This window comes from Acomys russatus, chromosome 23 (genome assembly GCF_903995435.1).
Source record: "Acomys russatus chromosome 23, mAcoRus1.1, whole genome shotgun sequence".
Taxonomy (NCBI): Eukaryota; Metazoa; Chordata; class Mammalia; order Rodentia; family Muridae; genus Acomys; species Acomys russatus.
Genome location: NC_067159.1, coordinates 3,114,616 through 3,136,330, shown reverse-complemented (window position 1 = coordinate 3,136,330; position 21,715 = coordinate 3,114,616). Strand labels below are relative to the sequence as shown.

The window sequence follows — 21,715 nt, the reverse complement described above, 5'->3', positions numbered from 1 at the left end:
TATTGGGAGACTCCTCATAGTATGTTCCGTGCCTGCCATTAACAATCAAGGCAGTGTCCCTATATGCTCTAGGGGCTGGCCAGATCTTGTGGGCACCAAGAGCAGATGGAGCTGTCACCACCCTGTGTTACCCAGAGGCCAGGCGATCGATCTCCCTCTGCCTTTACCTACTAGACAACAATGATCGCCAACATATTCATTACTGTGAAAACGGAGTGCTTCGCTAGACTGTGTATCTTCAAGAAATAGGTACAGCCTGGTGATGGTGATGCATACCTCTAATCCCAGCACTCGGGGGACAGAGGTAGACAGATCTCTGTGAGTTCGAGGCCAGCCTGGTCCTCAGAGAGAGTTCCAAGATAGCCAGGGCCCCACAGAGAAACCATGTCTCAAAAACAAAAACAAAAACAAAAACAAAAACAAAAAAACCAACAAACAGAAAACAAAACTAGAAAGAAAGAAGAAAGGAAGGAGTGAAGGAAGGAAAAAAGAGATACAATATTAGACATACGTATGATTGGGGAGGCAAATAGATTTCAGTTTGTGTATGTATAAAGCCTAGATGAGCAGTTAGCCACAGCTACTTAGGGACTGTCCTGAAAGCCTGTTGTTCTTCCAAGAAGTGAGCTGGGGTTACTATTGTTTCTCTAGGGTGTGGCAAGCTTGACAATGTGGCCTTGGCTGTCCTGGACTCACTTTGTAGACCAGGCTGGCCTTGAACTCACAGCGATCTACCTGCCTCTGCTTCCCAAGTGCTGGCATTAAAGGCATGCGCCACCACGTCCAGCACAAGGAAATCTTGAAACCTGCAGGCAAATGGATGGAACTAGAAAAGTTCCTGAATGACATAACCCAGATTCAGAAAGACATGCATGGCATATACTCACTCATAAGCAGATATTAGTCACTTAATACAGGATGACCACACTACAATACAGAGACTGATGCACCAACGAAGGACCATGTATGATGCGGACCTAGACCGTCTGCTCAGATGTAGTAGATAGACAGCACAGTCTCCTTGTGGGTCCCACAATATGGGCAATAGGGACCACTTCTGGCCCCAAGGTTGATTATTCCCCCTGGTGGGGTGGCCTTGCCAGGCCACAGAGGAAGAGTATACAGGAAGTACAGATGTGGGACTTGCTAGGCTGAGGTCAGTGGTTAGGGGAGGAGGGCTCCCCTTTCTGAGAACTAAGGGAGAGAGGGGGAGGGTAGGAGGCAGGGAGGGTGGGATCAGGAAGCAACGAAGAAGGGAGCTGCAATCAGGATGTAAAGCGAACAAATTAAAAAAAAAAAAAAAAGAATCATCAACTCAGGATGCCTGATCTCTCCACAGCACAATCACAGGTGATTTTTCTAGCCCTGAGGTTTGCTTTGCAAGCCCTGTTAAAAAGTATATGCTGTTTCTGGCCATACACATTCTAGGTGGATGAACTGCAGGTATGACGTTAGGCAGTGGAAACTTCTTTGTTCTGGGTCTTTTCACTATTCCATTTACTAAGAAGAAGGGTGAAATTCCATTTCCTTGTCAATGCTCTCAGCATGCATCTGCTGAGAGTACAAGACACTCTCTTTCATATCCATGTCCATCACTATCCCTGAGACATGAGCAATTCCACAGTGCCCTCTGACACACAGGCCTCTAATAAAACTTGTGCATTTCCCCCTTTGGTCTGTTACATGATGCTTTTATGTCATACTGTCCCTTTTGAATGACAGCAGTTCACCAGTCATTTGGTTTCATGATACTGACTCTTGAGTGTGTGTATGGTGCTGGGGACTAAACCCAAGGTCACATGTCTGTCCGTCGAGGGCTCTGTGACAGAACAGCACACCATCCTGACACTGGCTTGTTTGAAGAGGCCAGCTGTACTGTACAATGGCTACTGACTGGTACTCATTTGTCAAATATGTCCTTGTGGTTAGACTCAGACTGCGGAGTTTTGACGTGAATTCTGTATGGTGACTATGTACATTGCACTCTGCAGGAAGGCACCCAATAAGAGGAAGTCTTCTTACCTTTCATAAACATTTAATTAATAAGCATGTGAGTTATTTGAGACCATGTGAATTCCCTGTTACCTCGTTGGTACTTTGATTAGTTAGATCTTCCAAATGCTTTTAGGCACAAGTGATGAATCTGAAATTCAATTTACATCTTGCTCTCCTTATATAACTCTGACTGACATATCTGTAGTATAAAGGTAACAGCACATTCTCGCACCAGCCATCACTGAGGCAACAGGTGTAAGAACCAGCTGCATCCTAAGAGGCGTTGGGCGTGGCTCAGTTCCCTTCAGGTGACAGGCAGGGACCCATATTAACATCTTACCTGAATGAAGATCTGAAACAGCTGCTTCGGTTGAGGCGTCATCTTTCTTTGTAAAAGGAGGCAGGTTCTTGGAAAGCTTCTCCAGATAATTGAACTTAAAGGAAAACCCACAAGACTTAACTTAACTTCAGATGCATGCTTATTTTATGTAACTGTCACAAATAGGTTAGTTAAGCTGGTGCGAAATGGTCACAAGGGCCGGAAGATGAAGTTGAAGACTAAAATTCTATAAGAGACAAAATGAATTCTAATCTTTGTTAACTAGACATGGCTTTTGGAATTGGCTTGGGTTAATAATAGTATGCTGAATTTTCAAGAACTTCAGGGCATTGTGGACATATGACAGTGTTCACTTTGCTTTGAGGTTTCAGTGAGGGGCAGCCAGGGGCAGTGAGGGGACAGTGAGGGGCAGTGAGGGGACAGTGAGGGGCAGGCTGCTGTGTGGACCAGGGCCTTAGGAATGACACACATGGGAGCAGGGAATGTCCAGTCTGTGGGCTTTGGAGAACCCACAGTAAGTTAATGGTGTTTTAGCAATGGATGGCTGGGGAAAAGCTGATGAGAGAAAATCTTCATATCAGAGTTTGTTAGCAGTTGATTAATCAACAATAGAGGGAAGTTGGCCCAGAGAAGAGCTTATACAGGAAGAGACAGAATGACGACTAATGGTCACCTGCAAGGGAGAGAAGGGAGGGACAGTCACACGAGTGTAGTGGGTGGTGTCCCTATCATGTGCTTGTGCAAACACAGACTTGAAGTATGAGAGTTATTTGGTCAGATTGTCACAATAGCTGAATACACAGTACCAGGAGAGGGGACTCACATGCTAACATGTAATGCGTTATTGTATAAAGAGTAAATCATGATGAATTACATTTAGTTACCTGTGACTTAAATAGTGGGTTCAATTCAGACATGAAATAAGGTGTCACTTCTTTTGTCTTTATATGGTTTAGGTAATTTTGTGTTTGCTCAATAGTTTCCCTGGTTCACAATTCCACAATGATATGAAAAAGAAGACATACAAAATACATTGGAAAATCATTTGCTTGTGTTTTAGCCCCAACCCCGCTGGAAACCATTGCAGCCACCTATGGTAAAACTGACAAGAGAAAACTCACTGGATGGGTTTTTTCCCCCCTTTGGGATAGGGTCTCACTATTTAGTGTCAGCTGGCCTGGAATTGACTTTGTAGATCAACTTAGGCCTGACTGCACAGAGACACATGTGCCTCTGCCTTCCTAGTCCTGGGATTTAAAGGTGTGCTCCACCCGGATTCTTTTGCTTGGGGGTGGGGAGTTCATGTTCCACTTCAGGTAAATCAGAGTCTCGCATGAGACAGGCACTAACGATGCCAGCTGGTCTCAGCCGCCTAAAGCCAAGGAGCCCTTCCAGTGGCTGAGTGTTTTCAGGGTTGTGAGGGTCTCTGGGGTTTAAGTGGCAGCCAAGGCACCCATAATTTCAAGCTGGCTCTTTTGAATCAGAATACCTCTATTGGGGCATACATACACAGGGAAGGCCAGTGAGCTCCAAACTAGGGTTCAGGTGAACCTTGATATCTCCATTTTATAGTAAAACCCTCCAGGCATAAGGAGACTAGATAGATGCATATTCTATGGTCTGATTGATACAGGGTGGGGCTGAGTGGCAGGCCACATTATATATGTTTAAGCTCATTGTCTTGACAACTGCATGTTCTATGCAGCTGTCAGTCACCCAGGCTGATGGGCTTCACATCTTATACATAACCAAACTGAATCCCTGAAGTGAAATAGCCAATCAGCACAGGGGAGGCCACAAGGAATCATGCGTGAGCTATCCCTAGACATACCGACTCTGAGCCCAGTGGCCACACATGGACTGCAGCATGCCCAGAGGCCTGTGGAGGCACCACTGATGATAAGCCGCCTTGTTCCCTCAGCTCTAACTCGCCACTAACACTCTTTCTCTCTACTGCTTCACTGGGCTTCCCCATTAAGTAGGGCAGTCTGGAGGTTGTTCACTAGAAATCAACGAACCTGGAGATTGGAGTCTACATTCCTCTAATGTGGTCTCAGTGTTGATTCTTCTATAGGACCTCACATTCCCTGGGCACCTTCCATGTCCTTGACGTGTTGGTTTCCTTATTCTCGGCTCCCATTTCTTGTTCCACTATTTTTCTTTTCATACCACACATCAAGTTATGTGCGTCCCCTTCACTGGCTGTGATTAACTACCCACAAGTTAAATTTTGAATCGTCAATAGTTCATTTTTTTTTTCTTTTAGATAACGGGCAGCTCATGAATAAACACAGAATTTAAAAGGTGTTAAGAGTATATCCACAGACCCTTGGCAATTATATGTATATGCACAGGGCCCGCATCAGAAGGGGCCTGACAAGTGTGGAGGAAGGACTCAGGTGGCCTGACATCTCATTCCTTAGACTTGGGGACAGGGCAGACACTGTACACTTGTGTACCTTCTCAGGACCATCGGGCTCCAATGCGTAGTTCCAATCAAGGAACCACATAGGTGGGATGAGTCACATGACAAACTAAAGTCATGAATCTGAGATGGAACAGGGAGTGGGGAGGGAGGCGAGGAGGAGTAGGGGAAAGATAAGATGGATGCACGACAGAATACACTGGAGACATGTATGAAGTTGCCAAAGAACTTAAAAAAACTATATCATCATACCAATTCTTGTCATTTTTGGATCATAATGATATTATTGTTTTTATTAGCCATGCCCATCATCTTACAGCTGTGGCAGTTTTGAGATTGGTAACAAAATTGAAGAGTCCATTAAAGAAAAAATAAAAAGCAAGTCTCCATCTCCCACTGTCTCCTGAACTCCCAGTCTCCTTTCCCACTGACAAGTCTCTTTAGGAAGGGATTTTCTAGCCTTTCCCTGAAGCAGCTCCCCAGACCCCTGTGTGCCCTGTGGGAGTGGTACCCTCCCTGTAGGAAGAGGAAAGGAGCTTCTCTAGCTGGAAGATGAAGGGATGCCCAAGTGTCTGAACACCAAGGCCTCCCTGATTTCTCCCAGCTTATTGCTATTAGGCAATACTCTTCACCCTGTCATATTTGTTCATGGCCCTCTGTTAACCGAATGGAATATATAGTTATTCAGGCCCAGTTCTTGTTTTTTTTTTTTTTTTTTTTAAATCTTCATTCTTTGTGACATCTCCTGTCTCACATAAAACTTAAATGAATTCATATTATTTTCTCTAACTAGACTGTCTTTTGTTGTAGGTATCTGATCTAGGGACTAAGAGGTATAGGGACAAAAAGGGTTTCTTCCACTACTTACAGCACACATTCTACAGCTTGACATTGTAAATGGGAAATAAGTTGTATCATCCCACTTCCCAATGCATTCCAAAATGTAACCCTGATACCTTAATGAAGGTAATGTTTCTTTTTTTCTTTATTTTTACTTTTATTTTTAAGGGGCAGCTCATGTGTACAAATGACCACCTCATCACAGATGCATAAACATATTTGGCTTTTGTTGTAAATAAAAAGCTGAAGCTGAAATCTCAAGCTCAGACTGGAGGGAAAATAAATATTATGATGTTCAGGAAACATTCCTGAAGTAAACGACACGCATCCTGAGTGTTTGTGACTAAGTCCCAAAATGTTTATGAGTAGATTAGAATTGCCAGAAGCAGAGAGAGCACCCAGAGTGTTCCACTGCTGGAGAAGGGAAGGAAGGATCTAGCTAACAGCCTAACAGCCTGCCTAGCGAGCCACCCTGGCTTGCTGAAGAGTCAGGCAGCAACTGGAGCCTGTAGGACCTTGTAGCCTACTGTACTCAGAGATCGCACAACTCTGGCCTTTTCATGGGCTTAGTGTGTCTACAACGGGGCAGAATTACCTCTGTTGCTCAAGTTTTTCTTTCCAGTTCTTTCCTGGTGACGTTTTCCTATGTGAAAAGAAGAAAAACTCAGTGAAAAGAGGCAGTGCTCTCAAAGGACAGAGCAACACCGTCAGTGTACACCGGAAGGGAGGCCGCAGCGACTGCCGTACCTCTCCGTTCCCTACTGTGTGCTGGCACTAACCAGAGCATGCGCCCAGCATCACTTACCTCCATTGTTTTTCAAAGAAATCTTTAGTGAATGTTTCCGGTGAACATTTTGGAGCAGAAGCCATGGATTGCTTAAATAAATCCGTTAGGTGGGCTGCAACTTGAAAAGCAACACAGTTGGTGTTAGTATTTAGTTCTTGATAACATTTTTTTCTTGTATAATTACTCATCTGCAATCTCTTCAAGAGCCTACATTTAATTTATCGATTGTTGTAGAGGATTTAGGCACCCAAGCTGTAACAAACACGAAGTGACCAGACTACTTTCCCTGACTTGTCTGTTAGTGAACATCACCTTTATGATCCAAACCAAAGTGTATTACAGCGTGTTTGCCCTATGCTGCCAGGGAAGCTGTGTGCCAAGGAACCAAACTCCCTCATATTTAAGCAGGTTAGTCCACATACTGAAGTTGTTTTTCTAAACATGTACCTGCTACCAAATTCCAAAGACCTGAATATCATACATGTTTAAAATTTGGGTGGTACTGCTTAGAGTTTGTCTACAGGACGTGATCACAGGGAGATGTCACTTCATTAGAGAAAGAATAGGATGCCTGCTCAAGATGAGAAAATGTAGAAAACACTGATTTAGACAAGGGTAAGCAAGCCTTCTTCTTGTGAGACTCTTCTGAACCCTTTAATAAATGTATTTTGTAAGCCTTTAAGAAAGAAAGACAATTTAAAAAATATTAATATCATCATCTTCATCCTCAGGTTTTCAAGACAGGGTTTCTCTGTGTAACAGCCCTAGCTGTCCTAGACTAACTTTGTAGACCAGGCTGGCCTAAAACAAACAACAATCTGCCTGCCTCTGCCTCCCAAGTGCTGAGATTAAAGGAATGTACCACAAAATATTATTAAAACTTGCTTTATTGCAAAATTCTTGCTCTTGAAGGACCCACATCTTGGGAAAACTGGTCATGGTGTCACACGCCTGTAATCTTAGCACTTGGGAGGCAGAGGCAGGTGGATCTCTGTGAGTTTGAAGCCAGCCTGGTTCTCCAAAGTGAGTCCAGGACAGCCAGGTTCACACAGAGAAACCCTATCTCAAACAAACAAACAAACAAACAAACAAACACACACACACACACACAAAGAAAGAAGGAAAGAAAGAAAGAAAGAAAGAAAGAGAAGAGAAGAGAAGAGAAGTAAAATAACATTCTAGGAAACAGAGTGGGGACACTGACTTCGTGTCACCACTGCTGATCATCAGGGACAGTTTTAAGTATGCTGTTTTCCTCCTGTACCAATTTGAGAATTACAGTTTGTTTAACAATTACTGTTCGGTGACGTGTAGGTTTTCCTCCATCATGCATGCTGTTTTCTTGGGTCAAAAGTTACAAGCCCAAATGACCCAGGATAAGTTTGTAAGATCACATGTAGGGTAAATAAAATTTGCATTTTAGTTAAATAAATACATTTTCTAAAGGGTAAGTATGCAGCATGCTATATTTGGAATACAGTTACTAATACAGATCATTTGTTATTAATCCAAGATCCAGTTTTAATAAGGCCTTTTGTATGTATGTTCACTGGCAACTCTATTGCAGGGGCTACCTTGTAAAACAGTGACAACAGAGGAGTACTGGACACTGTGGTGGCCTCTTTCATAATGGCCATCTGAAGGGGGAGCTGCCCATCACCTTCAGTCAGTTGTTATATGAAATCTCATTAAGAGAAAAATATGGATAAACAACAACAAAAACAGTAACAGCAAAACAAGAATGAAAGTCAGTACCATGGAAGATGCATTAGACACGTCTGAGGGTTTAGTGACGCCCACAGCAGGCAACCTAGGGCCCCAGCCATAGAGCTGGACACAAAACCCCAGCCAAACTCCTTGTGGTGCTGCTCTGATGTAGCCAACCTTGATGAGGCCAGGAAGGAGCTTCTAGGAGAGTAGCTGTTTGTGTAGAAGAGTTCAAGGTATGCACAATGTGTGTGCAGTTGTTTGGAAGCCATGCATGTACATGGGGTATTGGTCAGTAGGCTCCTTGCTATCTCCTAGTTATTTTGTATGGAGTTGAGGCCAACAAGAAGTGAAAATATCAATGTTTTAATTTAACAAAGGAAAGTTAAAGTGGTGGAATCACTGTTTTCAGGGCAGAAAGAAAATATAAACCGTAGCCAGGAGCTATGGTCAGGGTAGGAACAGAGGTGATTATATGGAGGTTTAGTGTGGTATAGAGAATGACAAACAAGTACAGGTATTAAGCACTTCTGAAACCTTAGATATACTGCAGAAAATACTAAATTCCAGTTACCTTTAGTAACATGACTTTTCGTAGTTTCCTCCATTTTAGGAAAAGACTGAAATAAAGATTAGAATTACTTGATGTGAGCTATATTACATGTAGAAATATTTTGTTTAGAAGCATTCTCTTTGTACTCAATCTAACTCATTTTGGAAAAAATATGAAGTGAATTTGGTTTTTAAACCAACAATACACAATTTATTTAACTGTTTTGTCATTGCTTTATGTAAAGACTTTTTAAGAATGGAAATCACTTGATGTTAGGGAAATTACTTTTTTTTTCTTTCAAATTCATTAAGTGACTGAATATTTCAATAAACATTAATTTCTTAAATCAAAAGTAATACATACTTAAAGTAAAATTACATATATACATATGCATCTTTCATTTGAGGATCTTCAGAATTATCTGCCAGCAAAGGAAAACATATTTAGAAAATTCAGTAAATCAATAATCCAATTTTGAGGATGAAGTGAATGCTTCAAAGCCTTGGCAGGAACCTCCCGTGGCATTTCCATATACAGCGTGCATGGACGGCCCTGGCAGTGGGACAGTAAGTGGCACTGGTGTGTCAGACATTCCCTCACCATCACCAGCTTGAGGAGATCTGCAGCGTTGCCCCTTTCCTCCTCTGTTCTGGAATCCTTGACTGTCATTTCCTGTAGCTCGTCTTCTTTCTTAAGAATGTGGTTTATGTAATCCTAGGCCAGGAGGATCAAGCGAACAGGTAAGAATGGAGAACCAGACAAAGATGCTGACACAGCCCATGTCAACTGGGAACATTACAAAGGAATAAGGAGATAAGTTCACACCTCTCAGCAGACAGCTGACTGGTCCAACAGTGGGAAAGCCTTTTCTCAGTAGGTTAACAATAATGAGTAGAGTCCCGATCTGCTTACAAGGGAAGCTTCCAAGGCACAGGAGAGAACTGCACAGGGACCTTGGCAGGCCCTGCCTCTAACACTGTGCTTCAGCATCCTTCTCCTAAAATGAGTCAACTGGGGTAGATGATTCCTAGGTCTCTCAGTACAGTCTGTATGGGTCTGTGTATGGACATGCCTTTGCTTCTAGATGAAATATATTCCTTCCCCATGTTTGATCAATATCCATCAACACTGAACTTCTTCTCAATGCTGGGTTCTGGGCATGTAACCATAGAAAGTATATAATGCCCATGCTCCAAGGGAGTTTAGAAAGATGCTGTGGATGTGATTATTTATAAAGTCTTAGACCATTTTCAAAGTAGCAACTGTTCGCATGCATGAACAAGTATCAGTTTAATGTGTGGTTCTACCCTTTCTACAGAGAGCGCTAGCTTTCCATAGCTGTAAGGAAGAAGGCTAGAACATAAGGAGAAATTGTACATAAAAGGTTAGTCGTTTAAAAACGATAGCCTCTTAATGAGTCCTGTAACTTAACACGCGAATCATTAGCCCTCTCCCTTTCAACCTTCTGTGCTGGGTGCCTGACATTCAAGTGCTATTTTAATTATTGGTAAAAGCTAGATGATTTCAGGCTCATCAGAAAGGGACAGGGATGATTTGCCTTGTTCCCAATCCCTTTAGGGGACACCTGTCATGTCACCGGTTCCTGTTACCTTAAGGGAGATCTGTAGTTTCAGCTTCACCTCCTTCTTTATGACCGCATGTTGGATGAACTGGCGCATCTGCAGCACACTGGGGCCCTTGAGAATAGGGGCTGGGATGTTTGTCAGCTGCTTAGACCCGATATAGAGGCCTTTCCAAATCTGAGTGCCGAATGGAGGTCCCGGGGTCTTTTTCTGCCAACAAAACAGAGTGAAAGATTCACCAAGGAGTCAAATAGCACAGCAATGGATTTTTTTTTTTTTAAAAATGAGTACTCATGTGCATACTAGATCGGGGGGAAATTATAGGGTTCCTAAGCCTGTAGAGACCCCTGACTTTGAGGGATTGGAAGAGACCAGGCTTGGTCACCCGCTGCCCCAACCCAAATGGCAAAAGTAATGGCCAATCAGAAAAGACATTCATCACTCATTGTGGCTACACAGGGAACCATGGAGACTAGCATCCGGTGCCTCATTTTCAAGGAGCTGACAGGAGCTTTTGGATGGTATGAGGGAGGAACAAAAGAAGGAGAGCAATGCACATGCGTGCATCCTTAGGCAGCCTTGACCCAAGTATGGTTTGGTTGATCGACATCTCAGGATCAGAGCTTTCTAGATAATTAGAAGGTTGCTGCTGCCAGAGGAGGGCATGGGGTGGGGGTGGGACGAGGGGTGGTGGAGGATGCGTAGTTTTCCCTCATCATACTTAAGATGTACATGCTCTGAGTTATCCCTGGAATCCAAGATGCCTATAGGAGGCAATGGCAAAGAACAAAGAATTAGTCAGAAAGTCAGCGTTTGTTCTTTTGGGTTTAGGATGGAGCCCCTAGACTTCTAGAGGTGCTGCTGCTGGGGTGAACCAATCAAACCACCTGCTGTGGTGGCACACACCTTTAATACCATCACCTCAGAGGCAGAGGCAGAGTGTGGGAAGGATTGTAAGCTTTGTCACAGGTGAAAGCAGTCTTGGCGGGCTTTGCCCTTGGACACACTACGGATACTCCCTGAGATTAACCTTGAGATAGACTGGGTGGAGCCATCCTGGGCCTGGAATTCAGGAAGCGGACCTGGGGACTCCACCTGGACTATTGTGCTTCTAACTAACACTCAATGGGAGAGGGAGACTGCCCCTTGCACATGACAGACAGGCAGGCAGAGAGGACAGAGAGAGTAGCAGGTTCAGACCGGGCTTGAGCGCACGTGGATCAGAAAAAGGATCAGGGAACAGGCCGGACCAGCACGCAGACCAGAGACACCTAGGGACCTGTCTCATGGAATGAATACTGGAAGGTTCACTCTTTTTTTCCCTTTAACCTTTTTTCCCTCTTGTGTAAGCTAGCTGGGTTGTATAATAAAGTTTAATTGTTAAGAAATAGAGCCAACAGCAGAGGCAGAGGCATCTCTGCAAGTTCAAGGCCAGTCAGGCCTACATAGTCAGAACTTAGAAAGAACCCAAACCTAAGTTTGGTTAAAGAGAAAACTTTATTCCAATCAAAAGCAACTTGGGGAGGGAAGAGTTTATTGGGCTTATACTTTCAGGTTATAGTTTATCATTGAGGGAAGTCAGTGCGGGAACTCAAGGCAGGAATCTGAGGAACGGTGCTTGATGATTCACCTTATGCCTCACTCACCAGAGCGTGGTACCAGGTTTCTTATACAGTCTAGGACCACCTGCCTAGGTTGGTGGTGCCCACAGGGGGCTGAGACTGCCTGTATCTATTAATAATCAAGATAGTCCCCCGATGTGCCAACAGGCTAATCTGATCTAGGTTGTACCACAATCCATGCCTTCCTCTCAAATGACTGTAGACTGTGTCCACTTGATAATTAAAGCTAACTAGGACAAGGAGGTTATAAAACCTGGTGACATAATCTTTTCCTTATAGAGACTCTGAAAATCTCAGACATATCTTATTCATTGAAGGAGAGGACTGCTAGTTTTACATGAAAGATCTTCAAATGATGACCATATCTATGTGAAGAGTTAAGTAGCAACATTATCCAAACTTTAAGAAAAAAGGAGACAGATACAAAATGGAGGGAGAGATGCCAAACTATCTAGTTTTTTAGTTACTCAGTGACCATGTGAAGAACCAAGCGGAGAGTCAGTCCTTTCAACAGAAGCTGAAGCTGTCACAGTACCGCCTGTGAGGGACACAGCAGTGTCCCTCATTCTCATGGGCCTGGGTATTGTTTTCAGGAGGGCTGTGTGATTCTGCTCTTGGTAACTCTGCAACAGTCTAACTCATGTCACACAAGTGATGCTTTGTTTAGCATGTTCAGATCACCTATAACATTTAGAGATAGCAGTCTTTACCTTCCTGGTTCTCTGTGAATTTATTTAGGAAGATTCTAAGGGTAAAGTCATTCTGTCTGGGATCACTGCAGATGAGACCCAGCTCCAAAATCCTTTAGGGGTTTCTTGGGAAGGAATGCCTGCCTATGAGTGAGTTCAAATCTCTATCACCTTAGCAACTGACATTCAAGACCAGTGTGCTTTGCTGCCTTGGTGCTTTGCTTTGAAAAGAGTGGCCACTGACCACCACCCAGTGACTTTCAGTTGTAGCATACAAGTTTACATAAAGAAAATAACCTTCATTAATGCAGAGTGGGGTATATTTATCTTATTATCCCTTAGGACCTTCAGCCTTTTAACATTTTCAGCTTTCAGAGAAGAATATTGTGGTCCAGTGTAACCTGTTCAAAGATTCAGGACAAGAAATTGTGGCCAATTTTATCTCATCAATTTGATTAGGGTCACCAAATTGTAAGCGAGGAGAAGATGGTCTTTGTTTTCTTGAGTGATCCTCATTTCTGCCCTTGCTATAGCTGAGTGTAGGCTAATGAAAGTAAAAACTCAAAGACATTGCCCTCCTCAATAACAGTATGCCCCATGATCACATCTGTGGGGGTCTTCACGGACTTCATAACTGAGAACCATATGATGTGTTGGACATGTTGCATATAGTGGTTGTGGAACAAAATGGCAATCTTACAAGACACAGGGTTTAGTGATGCTTCAGCAAAATATTATTTCATTCTTTTAAGACTTTAGGGTGGAATTTTGCTAATCTGGCACAGTCATGGCTACAGTATTTAGCTGCTAACACTGCAGTTGCAAAATTAATGCCAAACTCTATCCTCTCTCTCTCCTGCCTCTCTCCTTCCCTCTCTCCTTCCCTCCCACCTTCCCTCATCTCTCTCTCTCTCTGCTCAATTTGTACCTTTTTAACACATGAAGAAAAGAAAAAAACAAAGTTTTGTTTCAAAATGAACAGGCAAGAAATGACAAGGAAAGTGGTTTAATATCAGGAAGGCCATGATAGGTGAAATGTAACAGGCTATTCAAGAGAGATAATTTAATAATACAGGAATATGTTCAGGTTTGCAATGCAGAATACAAGGTGAAACTGCAAACAGCTATCCAAGCATGGTTCTCTAAAAGTTTACTGCTGCATCTACAAATGCTTAAAATCTCCAAATATAACCCTTGCTGAGCTTATTCATTACCTTACAGAAGGATGAACATATATAAAACTTAAAACTATGCAAGAAGACATGCTCCCGAGTGGATATGCAAACAAAGTGGCTCTACAGTAGGTAATGGATACCTCGACTGAAGGAAAGCTCTCCCAGGACCTTGACTGGAGGTTCGGAGGGACGATGGTGTCTAACTCCTTCTTCATTAGCCATGGCGATTCTTCATGGAAAGGGCGAAGGACCGTGATGCTCAGGGCCCCTGGGTTAAAGAGAGTTACCAGAGGTCATTTCTCTACCAAAGTGATCCTGATAAGTTCAACAGGTGTTAACCAAGTTCAACAAATACTTCTGAACTGCCTTTTATACAATAACCTTAGTCAGGTCCAATGGCTGTGCTTTAGGATGTTACTCTCTGAGACCGTGAGTTGATCAACATCTGAAAACCCAGATTTTAACCAACCAAAAGCATTCACTGTTGCCTCAACAATCTGTCCCTCAACAATCATACTTGGGTCCTGTCAGTTATACCAACAAACTGCTTTGACTCCTTCTACTCCTGCCTTCTCCACAGACGCAACATTCAATCACGTGCCTCAGAGGCATCACACTGTGGACTGGAGCCATCTTTTCTAACAGGCTGTGCACTGGAGTAAACCAATCCTGACAGCCAGGTTAGGTTCATGCATGATTAAAGCTTCTTTGACTTCCTGTTTCTCAAAGAGCAAAGCAGGATCTTCCTGTTCACCGCAGCCTCAACTCGGACTGCCTCTTTCATGCATGCTTTAGCTATGTCTGTGATTCTTGGTGACTTCTTCTCCAAGAAGTCATCACATCCCTACACAAACATGTTGCAGGATACTGGATCCCATTGTGAACTCCAAGAGTGTGAACCGTAAAAACCTGTTTCTAGTTGTGGAGTGGTTCAGCTCTAGCACACGCCTTTAATCCAAGAGCTTTTTGTAAACAGGATTTAATGAAGTTAGCCCTAGGTCAAGGGGCAGGGCAAGCAGCCAGATGACTGGGATTAAACCGGAAGGAAGGACTTCAAGAGAAGGGTATTTAAAACAGTGTGGAGGAGGAGCTTCTTGGCTTTCAGCACAGCGTCTAGCTCTTGAGTCATTATTGCTAAAATCAAACATTAGGATTTTGCTTTTAAAACAACAACAACAAAACAACAACAACAACAACACATGCGCGCACGTGCGCGCGCGCACACACACACACACACACACACAACACACACGAATACACTATCTCTTAGGTCTCAAGCATCTTCAGAGAAATTTCCTAGCCAACACCAGGTTATTCTGTTCGAAGCTCCCCTTGAAAAATATTTGTATTCTTCATAGACTTTATACACATTTGTAATTACATGGTTATTTGTGTGGCTAATTAACATTAATTTGTGGCTAATTAACATCAGTTTTAGGAGCTATGTAAATAAGGTGAACATGTTCAGCTGGTACTTGGAGTAGTGAAATGAGCAAAGGGGACTGAGGAGCAAAAGCACGAGTCACTGAAGGACACCGGGAGCTGCAGTCAGCATGGAATCTCTACCTGGCTGTTCCTGTACTGGTTCCTGGAGCACAACAGTCGTCGACTCTCCATAAGCCAAGGATAAGTATTCCTCTATGTCACTGTCTCGGAGAAGCTCTACCCCTGATCCGTCGGCATAGATGACAAAAAATCTGTTTGAAGAAGTAAAAATCTGAACATTGGAGAGACCCGGTAAAGATGCTTCTTGAACTTGCAATGGATGGAGAGTAGAAACCCTAGCATTGTTAGTGTCATCTTACCTGGGGACATGTTCACCATAGATTTGCATGTGATTCTTTTCAAGATGAAGGGAGGACAAGCTTTCATATCCCTCGGTCTCTACATTGAAGTCATCTTCCAATTTCTTTTTAGGTAACATTGTTGATACAGAGCCATCAGCCATGACCTAAGAACAAGGCATATGAGCAACTGAAGGGGGAAAAAATGCCAAAGTGCCTACATCACCACTGATCCAGCGTGAGCAACCACATCCTCTTTTGGATTATCAGAAAATCAAGCATATATGATTACAAGGTAGTGATATCATCTATGACTTAAGTTAATAAAAGTAGAACGACTCTAGCAGTGCAGCTGCACTCAAAAACCACACATAGACTGTTAAGTGGCAACACATTCAGAAGAAAGTGACCAGGGTTGCGAGGGGACTTAAGATCCTTTACCTATGAGGAATTAGTTTGAGGGATGGAGAAACTAAACACGAAGGAAAGAAACACTCATGCAATTGCTGTCTTGAAATGCTGAAAGGACATTTGCATAGTGAAAGCTGAGGTTCAAGTGTAAAACCGTGGCTCCCTGGTGGAGCATATGGGGAAACAGAGTTAGGATCCTCAAGAGAGGCAGTCTTCCAGTTACTGGTGCTGTCTGTATCTGGCAGGCATCTCTTCAGAAAGGAGCATGGCACAGGCTGCCACTGTAGGGGGTGTGGCCCTAGAGGGGTATCAGAAACATGCTTGGCGAGGAACGCCCCAGACATTTCAATCTGGGGGTTTGGCTTTATGTTTCACTGCTAGTCATTGTCAACTGAAATCCATCAGTTCACACTCATGCTAGGAAGAGTCTCAGTTACTTAGCAAAGAAAAACATGAGCTGGACCAGGAATGGTCTGCATTCCAGGACAGCATTAGGGATTCTGTGGGTTGAGTCCAGATCTAAAAACTAACCCCATACCCGCTAGTCAATGGGAGGAAATTCCACATCTGGGTGAGGATTGGGGGAAAAGATAAATGCTTAGAGTGCGGGGTGGCAATGCTTTTTGGTCAAGGGCCAGAAGTAAATAACTCAGGAGCTGCAGGCCACACACTCTTCCGCCCCCCTCAAAAAGCACAGCCTGTCCATTGCTGAGCAAAAGCAGACAGCGACAAGCAAAGAAGGGCATCCCTGTGTTAGAGTAACGGTTGCCATGACATCACTGAAATTTGAATTGTGTGTACCTTTGTTGTCACAAAATAGTCTTTAGACTGTAAAAGTATTTTAAATGTTAAAAAAAAAAAATCTTAGGTCTTAATCTATATAGAGTAGGAGGCCACAGTTTGCCGATTCCCGAACAAGGCTGAGGGGCCACTGTGCCACTGAAGGACAAGTAGACAGGAGGGAACCACCATGGCACCACCTGAGCTTTCTCTTCCTCGCCAGCCTGCTGGGCACGTCTCACAACAGTGCCACAAAGCTGCAGAATGCTTTGTGTTTCTTCTCGCTTTCATTCCTAAGTCATCGTTTGTGGTTGCATTATCTCTTCCCTTGCATCTCTCTATCTGTCTAGTAGCTTTATAATTTCTCCTTCGAAAATTAGTAAGATTGTTTTTCCCTGTAAAAGTATACGTTGAGAATCAAAGAAAAGATATTGACAATATTCACAAATGGTTGGCAGAGGGTAAGAAAATGAGCCTAATGTACAAATGTCAAAATCTACACAGAACCTGTCTAGTACACTGTGGACTGCATTTCCCAAAGGAAAGAAAAGCTGTAGTAATTTGAGTGAAAATGGCTCTCCATAGGCTCATAGGGTGTGGCATTATTCGAAAGGATTAGGAAGTGTGACCTTGGAGTGGGCGTGGTCTTACTGGAGGGAGTGTGTCAGTAGGGGGTGGGCTTTGAGAATTCAGAAGCTCAAGCCAGGCCCAATGTCTCACTCTCTCCCTGCGGCCTGCAGATCTGGATGCAGAACTCTCAGCTACCTCTCCAGCACTATGTCTGCCTGCATGCTGCCATGCTTCCTGCCGTGACAATGACATCCTGAACCTCTGACCTGTAAGCCAACTCAAATTATATGGCTTTTCTTTATAAGAGTTACTGTGGTCATGGTGTTTCTTCACAGCAATAAAACCCTAACTCAGAGAGAAGTCCAGGCTCTCTCTCCACACAGGCCCTGCACCTTACCTGAAAGGTGTTTCCCTCGGGATCCAGGACCTCACAGATCACCTGTGAGGTGTGCTTCATGATGTATCTGCTGGCTCTCAGCTGCTCACGCTTCTGAAAGGGGTGGTAGATATTACTGCTCGATTCATGGCAGTATGTAGCGGAACAGTCTCTATCAATATAAAGGCAGCCAGTATTTGGAGGTAAGACCTGAGAGGAGAAAGAAAGAAAAAAAAAAGATATTAAATTTTCTTGTACAATTTGAGGGCTTTGAAAGATGTTTTCAGGACAAAAATATTTCCGAAGAAAGAGTGTGATGTTTCAGAAGGCCTGTTTACCACGGGACAAACAGTTTCTTGGTTATAGCCTCACATTTTTTTCTTTCCATCTTCATATGTTTTCTGTATTTGTCATATCACTCTTATTTAAGACTTACTCCATTTTAACTGAGGTAAGAAAACATGCAAAATGTTTGATACTCATTATGTTTTGGAACAAGGAAACATCTTTTAAAGGGACGAACTTTCTTAGAAGCCTTGGTTAACCTTTATCCTTCTGGTGGCTGGCATACACAGCTGATAGAGTTTATATGGTAGCTTCTAATTCCTTTATGTGAATTATAATTTATATTTTGTAAATTCACCCCCTTAGAAGTGTAGTATTTGGTAATGTCTTAGTATAGCCAAGAACTTGTGCAGATATTATACATGATTCTAGAATATTTATATTATTCCCTCCACAAAGAAACTGCGGCCTCATTAGCCATCACTGTATCATCCCTGTCACCAATCCTCAGTGGCCACTATTCCATTGTCTCTATGAACTTTTCTATTCTAGATTTTCCATACAGATGGAAGTATCCCTGGGTAGCTTCTTTCATCTGGCATAAGAGTTTCAAGATGCAGCAGTTTATAGAGTACAACTGATTCCATTTGCTGGCACAGTGACAATACCAGTTGACAATGCCAATGCACACGGGGGAAGTCTCAGAAGGCCCCGCCCCTACAGGAAGATCTTCAGGGCCTTAACAATGGCTAAAAAAAAGGGAGGTTCAGTCTTCTTTGGGGATAATTCCCATAGGTTATCTTCTAAGTGATTAGCTCTAAATACACACAAGCAACACAGAATGGAGTCAGTGAGTTATACTTATTTATACATCTATCTATCTATCTAATTACTGTATTTATAATAATAATTAAAGAATTTGGGAGGGGAGCACAGGAGGAGTTGGAAGGGGGAATTGGAAGGGTAGAGATAATGTAAGTACAGTCCTTGAAAAACATATTAAGTTTAAAAAAAATCTGCCCTCCCTCAGCTCCATTGGATCACACAGACTCAGTGCTCACTTGGCATGTTTTTTAAGGGAGAAACTGGAAGATCCTCCTCATGCATGGCAGACCTGCCCAAAGTAGCTTCTCTGTTCTTAGGAGTCTGATGGCTTCTTGGTGGAAGGGAATTTATGTAAAGGCAGGCAGCCAACTCTTCTGATTGTCCTTTGGCCAAGACTACCTTTGATGCCATCTTCAAGAGACACAGCTACATGACTCCTGACCTTTGGAAAGAGACGGTGTTCACCACGTCTCCTTATCAGGAATTCATGAGGCTTGTTCAAGAGAAAGAGCAAAGAGCTTTAGGATTCATGAATTTAGCCCATGGGTTAGCACAACCATGATGGGTGTGCCTCAGAGAGGCAGAGCCCCAGGGACCACATGTCCTGAGGACTGCGTGCTGTTATGGAGTTTCTGCTCTACTTGCTGTCCTCACAGTCATCATGTCCCTTCTAATCTGTGGGTTGTATGAAAACTCTAAGGTGGTTTCCAGCCGTCACTGGGCAGTGTCATTGGCATTTAGAATATTCAAGTATTGCGTTGAAGTAGATTAATGACTCAACCATCACCCTCAGAAAGAACTTAGTGATGTAGATTGTTAGTATAGTTACGTTAAGATGTTTTCTTAGTGTCTTTGATGTAGAAAATCTTGGGGAACAATTTAGAGTTCAGAAAGGCACACCCTTGATTATTTACCAAAGGATTTTTTGAAGTCAGGGAACAAGCAGCCCAACTAGTACTAACAGATGTGCCTTTCTTGCTAACGCTGGGCTGGTGATCAAGGTGGGTGATTAATTTCTAGTACCCATTTTTGACCTTGAGTTTCTGATATGATTGAACAGAAAATGTTAATGATAGGTGTGCACCTAAGAATTTAAAGTAAAATTGACTCATTGTCTTTTTATATAAAAATTTAGATTTATGACTCTCTTAAGGTTTTTTATAAGATTAATTTTTAAGATAGATAATAAGATGATTGGCCCTTTCTTTGTAACCAGAAATTACAGCCTGCCAGTAAGAGAAACTGGTTGAGAAAAATGCCTTGTTCGCTTAGACTTTGTTAATCTATAATAAGTTGCTTACATAGGAATGTATATGGGTTATTAGGAATAATTTGTTGTTTTTTTAACCTGTAATATATAAATCGTTTAATCCTGTAAGTGTATTGGATAAACATGCTGTGCTTTTTTTACATATATTTATTGTAGTCATTCACTTAAAGAAAAATAGAATGTAACCACATTAATAAATTTTATAGTGCTTGAAAAAGTTGTTAGAGCCTTGCCTTATCCACTGTGTATATGTGTGTGTGTGTGTGTGTGTGTGTGTGTGTGTGTATGATTTTTCTCCTTTTTTTGTGGAAGCCCCAGAGGGTTTTTTGCTGTTGTCAAAGAATTAAATTTTCTTCCTCAGAGAAGAATCTGATGAGTGATCAGTTACTGACTCCACACATCCCCCTAAGTCCCTAACCTGTGGAAGCTGGTCTTCAGCATTCACTGATCATCTTATGAAAGCCTACAATATAGTGTATTTCAAGCGACCTAGACTCTAGCTGTGACTACCATATGGGGATTTTAACCAGAAAAAATGAAGTCAATTAAGTTTGTTTTTATTTATTTATTTTATTGCTGATGCTATGCTTTGAGTGTTCTCTTAGAGTTTTATTACTGAGAAGAGACACCATGACCACAGCAACTCTTATAAAGGAAAACATTTAATGGGAGCTGGCTGACAGTTTAGGAATTAAGTCCATTATTGTCATGGTGGAAAACATGGTGACAAATAGGCAGACATGGTGCTGGAGAAGGAGCTGAGAGAGTTCTACAGCTAGATTCAGAGGCAGCAGGAAGTGAACTGCCACCCTGGGCGTGGCTTGAGCATCTGAGACCGCAAAGCCTACCCCAGTGACATACCTACTTCAACAAGGCCACACCTCCTCATAGTACCACTCCCTGTGGGCCTGTGGGGGGGGGGCATTTCTTAAAATTCAAATCACCACTGGTGTTATTGCTAGTGAACGCTCACACTTAAGTTTTCTTTCCTTTCTCACTTGTGGCACTTACTTTGACCCTTAGCAATCTACACCGGATGGAGAGAGAGTGTAACAAACAGGGGATGAGAAGGACAGCCACTGTCGCAGGGACGGCCATGTGTCCACCACGCTCGGGCTTTTGGCTCTAAGTCTCTTGTAACATGGTGTGTACTATTTTAGTTCATGTCCCTTCTTTAACAGGAAAAAAGGGGGGGGGGGCGTGGGAGGGAATCCTTTGAAGACTAAAGAGACCATTAGCTGATACCAGAGTATTGTGTTTGATAGGAAGGTCAGGGAGATTTCGGAGTGGTGTGTTGCCATGTTCTTCCTCCACTTTTGAAGGACAAAGCTTTGCTTCATCTGGGCACGTTGTCCTTCCGGGCGGTAGGGGTGGACTGCAGTCAAGAAGGAGACAGGAAGTGGCAGGAAATAAGGGGAAGCAGGTAGGAGGAAGTCAGGTGGTTGGGGTGGGTCCTGCCCTCCCAGTGCCCAGGGCAGGGAGCTGCTTAGTTGAGCATTGACTCACAGCTACTAATTTCACACAATACACAGGACCATGCAATCCTAAAACAGATTGAAAAGGTGAGTAAACAAAAGCACAAGAGCTGTGTTCTAAGATAAGGTGAGTGACGGGAGCAGCAGTGGGTATCGCTGCAGAAATTCCCACTGTCCCCGAAGAGTGTGTTCTGTTACTGCCAGGGCATTTACGTTTGTCAGT

General features: G+C 43.0%; 1 protein-coding gene across 1 annotated transcript in view; it reads right to left on the bottom strand.

Annotated features, from left to right (window-relative positions):
• Nucleotides 1–21,715, bottom strand: part of Spag17 (sperm associated antigen 17) — a 205,773-nt gene that overhangs the window by 20,744 nt on the left and 163,314 nt on the right. Inside the window, exons 32-42 of the mRNA XM_051165866.1 lie at nucleotides 17,659–17,847; nucleotides 15,522–15,667; nucleotides 15,283–15,413; nucleotides 13,857–13,984; nucleotides 10,258–10,440; nucleotides 9,248–9,361; nucleotides 8,669–8,714; nucleotides 6,406–6,505; nucleotides 6,196–6,243; nucleotides 3,220–3,319; nucleotides 2,336–2,429 (exon numbers count right to left, since the gene is read on the bottom strand). Coding sequence (XP_051021823.1) covers nucleotides 2,336–2,429; nucleotides 3,220–3,319; nucleotides 6,196–6,243; nucleotides 6,406–6,505; nucleotides 8,669–8,714; nucleotides 9,248–9,361; nucleotides 10,258–10,440; nucleotides 13,857–13,984; nucleotides 15,283–15,413; nucleotides 15,522–15,667; nucleotides 17,659–17,847 — 1,279 coding nt within the window. The remainder of the gene's footprint in view (nucleotides 1–2,335; nucleotides 2,430–3,219; nucleotides 3,320–6,195; nucleotides 6,244–6,405; nucleotides 6,506–8,668; nucleotides 8,715–9,247; nucleotides 9,362–10,257; nucleotides 10,441–13,856; nucleotides 13,985–15,282; nucleotides 15,414–15,521; nucleotides 15,668–17,658; nucleotides 17,848–21,715) is intronic.